This window comes from Struthio camelus, unplaced genomic scaffold, assembly GCF_040807025.1.
Source record: "Struthio camelus isolate bStrCam1 unplaced genomic scaffold, bStrCam1.hap1 HAP1_SCAFFOLD_41, whole genome shotgun sequence".
NCBI lineage: Eukaryota > Metazoa > Chordata > Aves > Struthioniformes > Struthionidae > Struthio > Struthio camelus.
In genome coordinates, this window is record NW_027182695.1 from 69,504 (window position 1) to 76,474 (window position 6,971).

At 55.3% G+C, this 6,971-nt stretch overlaps 1 protein-coding gene across 1 annotated transcript; it reads left to right on the top strand.

Annotated features, from left to right (window-relative positions):
- Positions 1 to 4,017: 4,017 nt before the first annotated feature.
- LOC138065165 (olfactory receptor 14C36-like) lies at positions 4,018 to 4,929 on the top strand (the record flags this gene model as incomplete). The annotated part of the gene is made up of 1 exon (XM_068929356.1): positions 4,018 to 4,929. A coding segment is annotated over exon 1 (912 nt), but the record flags the coding sequence as incomplete, so codon positions are not given.
- Between the last annotated feature and the right edge of the window lie 2,042 nt (positions 4,930 to 6,971).

Genomic DNA, 6,971 nt, shown 5'->3' on the forward strand with positions numbered 1-6,971 from the left:
ATCTGCAACTGGGATAAGAGGTGTGTCCTCCAGGCCACTGATGAGCCTGTCAGACAGGTTGGGTTGCAGTGTAGACCCCTGCACCCTCCACTTGTCACTGGCTTCCAGGTAAAGCCTGACCCACTCACAAAAACCCTCTGAGCTCCATCATCCAACCACTTGGTTTTTCACCCATCTGAATGTCTAGCCAGCCTGCTGTAAGGCCTCCCTTGGATACAAGAATGTTGGGGGAGACAGTGCCAGAAGTCTGGCTAAAATCATGGTGAATGACATCTCCTACTCTTTCTTCTCCCACAAGTACAGGTCTTTTATCACAGAAGGCAATCACGTTGGTCTGGAATTATTTATGTTCAGTAAATCCGTGCTGACTATTTCCAGGCACCTTCGTGTACCCAGAAATGTGATCCAAGATGGATAGCTCCAGGACACACTCCTCACTCAAGTGAGGCTGAACGGCCTGCAGCTCCCCGGCTTGTCCTTGTGGCCTCTTTTGAAGATAGGCACAACATAAACCTTTTTCCTGCACTCAGCCCTCGGGCACTGTGGGTTGGTATTCTCGCCTGGAGTCCTGACTCTACTACGCACAACAGCCCAGGAGACTCTGCTGGTGAAGACTGAAGCCAAGACGACGTTCAGTTCCTCACACCTATCTCCATCTGCTGTTCCTAGATTCCCTGCCCCATGCAGCAGTGAGCCCACATTTTCCTTCTTTACTCTTTCACTGTTACTGAAGCAGCAGCAGCTCTCCTTCAGGCTCGTGACATCCCCTGCAGGGGTCGATGCTAGGGCAGCTTGGGCTTCCCTAACACCATCCCTTCTTCACTGGACAGTATTTCCAAATTCCTCCTTTGCAGCCTCTCCTTTCTTCCCCTGTCCTTGTGTTGCCTTGTGGCCCTGGAGCTCAGGCCTGAGCTCCCTGTTTAGCCAAGCCAGGGTCCAGAGATGCCTGCCAATTTTACAGACTGTCAGTATGGAGCTTTGTTGTGCTTTGTGGGTGCTGTCCAGGTAGGAAAGCTGAGGTGCGCTGAGGCACTTGCCCAGCAACCCCTCCAAAAGGACATGGCTTTCCTATAGGTCCCATGCTGCTTCCGCAGGAGACATATGGCTGTCTGGGTTGCCCCAGGAACCTGACCTGGACTGCAGGCCTACTTTTGTCATTAAATCAAGCACCTGCACTGCACTACATCAGCTGTTTGCAGTGTAGGGATCTGCTTGTGTCTCAGCTTAAGAATGAGTGGAGCTCTAGTCGTAGTAGGCATCTAGTGTCCTTTCATATGGCCTGGGAAATTCCTCAGCTGGCCCCCACCTGGGGTTCTAGAAGGATGTAGGTCTCATAGTTGCTCCATCAGAGCCAGCAGACACTGGCACATGCCTTGCACCACCTCTGTCTCTTCAAATGTCACCAGGTGTTTGTGTGTGAGCAACTGACTCCCACCCTCCATCTCTAGTGGTTACAATGGCAGCGTAGACAAGGGGCTTACCTGCAGGCAGCCATGTTGTGCACACTTCAGCTTGGGCAAGGGGAATCCCACCTCCTGTGTGTTTCTGGAGTTCATGGGAGAGAGCTGAATCCAACCCCATCCCAGGGATTTCTAAAACCGTCATGCGATGCCCAGATTGACTCATCGGAATCAATACCTGAACCATGCGAAAATGACCTCCCTCCTTGTCCTTGACTAGGTGTTCTGCCTATTTAAGAGATGGGAATCAGGTCTTCCAGAGTGGGACAGGTCCACCTCTTGCAAATAACCACCCTCTGATGAGACAAAATGCAATGCAGGAATCAGTGTTTACAAACTTCAGTGTTCAGAAAGGGACCATAGGTGATAGGATTTCAGTAGACTGCAGTGAACATTTCCCAGGAAGAGGGTGCACAAGCGACAGAGCAATTCATGCCTTAAGCTGGACCTCTGCTCCTGAGCGGGGCCAGGCTCCGGGGACCGAGGGAGCTGCTGGCAACCAGGCAGCATGGCCGAGAGACAGCTCTGGGCAGCAGCAGCTCCTCTGCCAAGAGCAGCGGGGCTCCGGGCACTGCCTGCTGCTGCTGCTGACAGGAGATGAGGCGAGAGGGAGAGAAGTGAGAGGCAGTGTGGAGTGGGAGGAGCGAGGAGAGCTCCTTGCGGGGGAAATCTGCACAGCCCTTTGCATGCTAAGTCTCTGGCTGCAGGGTAACTGCAGGGTAACTTGGATTCCCAAACCTTCACTCTTGGAGATCGCTAGGTCTGTGAGAAACTTCAGCAAACCCCTTCAACCCCACCTCAGCCTGCAGGCAGCCCCAGCAGCACCTTTATTGCTTCATAAGGGTTTTTATGACCTGCTCCTTGGGACCTGTGAGCACAGAGATACCCCTGCCCAGTGCCCTGTCCTGGCAGGTTTCTGTAGGGCAGAACTGAGTGTGCAGAGGGTGGGATGGGGTCTGTGAAAACCAGCAGGGAAAAGACATTGGGAGAGAGCAAGAGCTCCCAGCAGAGAGAGCGCCAGGCAGCAGAGACGGGCTGGGAATGAGAGAGAACTGCTAACAGAAACATCACAGGAGGATGGGTTTGGGCAAGTGTTGATCAGTCCCTGCAAGGCAGACAGCTTTCTCTGAGCCAGCCCCGCATGCCTTCTCTCCCACCCAGCAGAGCCTCTGCCCTCACAGCCGTGGAGTCCAGGGCATGAGCCACCCGCTCTGCAGCCAGACCTGCAGCAGAGGAGAGGGGCATCTCTCCTGCCACGGGCCCCGTTTTGTGCTGCCCGACAAAGGGGCTGAGTGACTGCCCTGCAATGTCACCACCCAGCTGGGGAAGGTGAAGGCTTTCCCGACTGCCCATCTGTCCCTCTCTCCTTGCCTCCCGTGGCAGCAGGAGTGTAGTGTTGCTCCTTGTTTCCCCTCCTCTCCGTGCTGCCCTTGTTCTTCTCTCGGGTTCCCTGGGGTTGGTGGGTTTTCAGCTGCAGCTCAGACCCCTGCCCTGCGAGTTGTGCCACAGAGGTCTCTGCTTGGGAGTGAGGTGTCTGCAGCCCCCTTCTGACCCGTGCAGGTCCAGGAAATGCAGTGGGTGGGGAGGGGAGTGGAGCTGACTGTCCTGTAAGGAGAGCCCATCTGCAGTCCTAACAGTCCTTGGACCATTTCCCTGCGGTGTCCTGGCAGGCTTGGGGCTGCCCTCCAGAAGGGCACCGCTGCCTCATACCACCATCTCTGTGATGTGTGAGGGAGCTGTGAAGAATCTTCAGAGATGCTGGGCGTATGGAGATGGTGTTGGGAAGCTGTATGTGGGCAGCTGAAAAGAGCCGTGTGTGTGCTTGGCTAGAAAGGGGAGTGTGGAGACGTCGCTCTGGTGCCCTGAGGAAGGGAGAGAAGGTTGGAGACCCACACTTGGGACCTGGGCTCGTCTGCTCTCAGCAGGGGCTAGATTCTTTTTTGGGCAACAGATGAGAGTGACCATCCTGCAGCTCAAAGAGCTGCAAACACAGGACAGCTGAGAACAAGACTAATAGACAGACAAGCTGTCCTCCCTCTGCACCCGGGGACAGGGAATTGGTCTTTCTCAGGAGTCACAGCAGAAACGCTGAGACTTTCTGCCTTTTGAGGAAGACTGCCCAGGGGGCACAGGGGCATCTCACAGAAAATAAACATTAGGAAGAAATCCCTAAAGCTCTGTTCCTCAACCCTCATTCTTCAGAACAGGTGGTGAAGATGCTGAAATATTCCTTCCACCTGCCCAGTGGCTTTCACCTGACAGACCTTGTGACTGTCAGAGCTAGTCACCCCCACTCCCATGTCCCCACTGCCCTACAGCAGGATGGACAGACTGCCCTGGAGCCCATGGGCAGAGGCCCCTGCTCCTCACAGCACACTCCGCCAGTGCACAGGGGAGCTCAAGCAAGGCAGCTGCACACACATGCTCTCCGTGAAGAGAGAGGCAGTACGGGGGGTTGGATGAGAACTGGAACATTTCAGGGTTTCTTGAAAAGCATCTCCTAACTTCTCCATGTCTTTTCTTCTTTGGACAGTCCCACATGCCTGGAGGGAGCAACATGTCCAACAGCAGCTCCGTCACTGAATTCCTCCTGGCATTCGCAGAAACCCGGCAGCTGCAGCTCTTGCACTTCTTGCTCTTCCTGGGCATCTACCTGGCTGCCCTCCTGGCCAACGGCCTCATCATCACCGCCATAGCCTGCCACCACCGCCTCCACACCCCCATGGACTTCTTCCTCTTTAATCTCTCCCTCCTCAACCTGGCCTCCATCTCCACCACTGTCCCCACATCCATGGCCAATTCCCTCATGGACACCACGACCATCTCCTACTCGGGATGCGCTGCCCAGGTCTTCCTGGTTTCCTTCTTGTTTGGAGGAGAGATTTCTCTTCTCACTGTCATGGCCTATGACCGCTACGTTGCCATCTGCAGACCCCTGCACTACGGGACCCTCCTGGGTGGCAGCAGAGCTTGTGTCCAAATGGCAGCAGCTGCCTGGGGCAGCGGCTTTCTCAATGCTCTCCTGCACACTGCCAACACATTTTCCGTACCTCTCTGCCAAAGCAATGCTGTGGGGCAGTTCTTCTGTGAGATCCCCCACATCCTCAAGCTCTCCTGCTCACACTCCCACCTCCGGGAAGTTGGGGTGGTTGTAGTTAGTGCCTGTTTATTCTTTGAGTGTTTCATGTTCATTGTGCTGTCCTACGTGCAGATCTTCACAGTTGTGCTGAGGATCCCCTCTGAGCAGGGCCGGCACAAAGCCTTCTCCATGTGCCTCCCTCACCTGGCTGTGTTCGCCCTGTTTGTCAGTACTGCCATGTGTGCCTACCTGAAGTCCCCTTCCCTCTCCTCCCCCTCCCTGGATCTGGTGGTGGCTGTTGTGTACGCGGTGGTGCCTCCAGCAGTGAACCCCCTCATCTACAGCCTGAGGAACAAGGAGCTCCGAGATGCCCTGAGGAAAGTGATTGCATGGGCATTTTTCAGCAGTGCTAAAATTGCCTTTGCTCTCAACAACTGAATCCCAAACTGTCCCAAACCAGGACTCAGTTTTGTTTTTTTATTTTATTTTTATTATTACTATTGTTACTGTTATGATGATGATGATGAAATTTATTTGTTATCATTTTGCTACATAAATGCTTGCAGTTCACCCCGGTTTTAATGCCATGTCTCACCTGGTGGCCACGCAAAACTGTCTAACGCCAGGTCAGAGCTGGCTCCCTCACAGTATCTTGGTAATAAAGGCAGTTCTAGCCAGTGCCATGTCTGAAGGCTGGGTGCTTCTTCCAGAGCTGGTGTCAAATATAGGCCCAAGGAGAGCAGCCCACAAGGGCCTGCTGGGCAGCCTTGTCCATGGGGTCAGGAACAAAAAGCTCATCATCCTGTTATGATCTCTTAGACACCAAGGCATTTAGGATTGAGGAGTCCCCCCTCAGTGTCCAGTGACAGGGGAGATGAGGGATTGTCACTGTTGTACATAGCCGGGGCTGTCGCACATGTTCAGGCACAGTGTCAGATGTCCCTCCTTCTGGAGGGGAAGCTGGAGGTGCCAGGAGAGCACAGGGGCTCTCCTGGGACAGCGTGTGCCTGGGGTGGGCAGCGAGAGGAGCCTCCCAAAATGAGAAGTCCCCCAAGGTGGAGTCCCTTAAAGGGAAAGCACGAAACACAGGTATCCACAGGCACAGGAGGACTCTGCAGTCCCAGGAGAGGCAGTGGGGACCCAGCTGGCACGGGGCACGGGGCACGGGGAAGGGAGACGGGAGAGTGATTCATGTCATCGTTAATGAAATACCATGTGTTGGATCTCTGGAGGGATTAGAGGCCATGGATCCCCATTCGGTTGGGTCTGCTTCCCACCTGCACCAGCATGGCCAGTGCAGAGTCACCCCCGTGGCCCTGTGGCCCCACCGTCTGCTCGCTCTCCAGAGCAGCACTGCCAGCTCGAGACCCTGCGGGAGAGCAGGGGAGGGGGTGCAGGAACAGTTATTGAGGTCAGAGGAGGGATGGGGAGACATCAGAAGGAAGTGGAGCTGGGCTTGAAATGGTCTTGGAGAGAAAAATGCTGACATTTTATCCAAGACAATGGTCACACTGTGGCTACACTAAAGTGTGTTCACGTTGCAGAGCCAGAAGTCCTTGGTGTTCTGGCTTCCCGTATGGCCTGGGAAGTGGCTGAAGAAGGAATAACTCTCCCCACCTTCCCTGGTCATAGTGTCATCATCACTTCTGACAGGTGGCACCAAAAGGAAGGCTGGGACCCTGTGCCAGCACTTGTCTTGAAGGAAGCAGGACCCAGCAGCCAGATCAGTTTGCTGCTGTCCCTCAGGCCCTATCTCCAGCACACAGTCTTGAGACAATCTCCCCCAGGCCGCGTGCTAGCCTTTACCCCAAAAGTCACCTCCAGACAGGGCTCTGCACCCAGCTGGAGGACTGGGCATCCAGCTGTGAGCCCTAGGAGAATGAGCCCCCTGCTGGGTCCTCTACAGGGCTAGCAGGGAGTATGCAGAGGAGGTCCTGGGAGCGTCTACTGGGCCTGTAGACCATCCTCATGCCCATGGAGACTCTCAAGCAGGGTCCCTCAGTGCAAAGATCCAGCCCAATTTGTTGTTGTGTGAACAGAGAGGAGAAACTGCCCCAGGAAACTCCTCACAGACCCCTTTCAGCACTGCCTTTCCCCACAGTCGTGGTGAGGAGTGACCTTTGCATGTGACCAGCTCCATCTCCCTGCTGGGCTCAGCCCCTGTATGGTGGGATGGCCAGTCCTGCCTGGCCTCTCTCCAGACCCAGACCCCAGCAGACCCTGGAGCATGGCTGTTTGCTTTCCTCAAGGTGGGCTGGGCAGGGGCTGGGGATGGGGGGAAGGTTGCAAAGCAGGAGGGCCGTGGAGGCCACGGCACCGAGGGCTGTTGGGGGGCCATGCTGGGGGGACGTCTCCTCACTCCTGAAGGCAGCCTATGCTGTGCGGTGCCTGCACAACGGTGCCATGGGGCCGCATGCCGGGCAGCAGGGCGG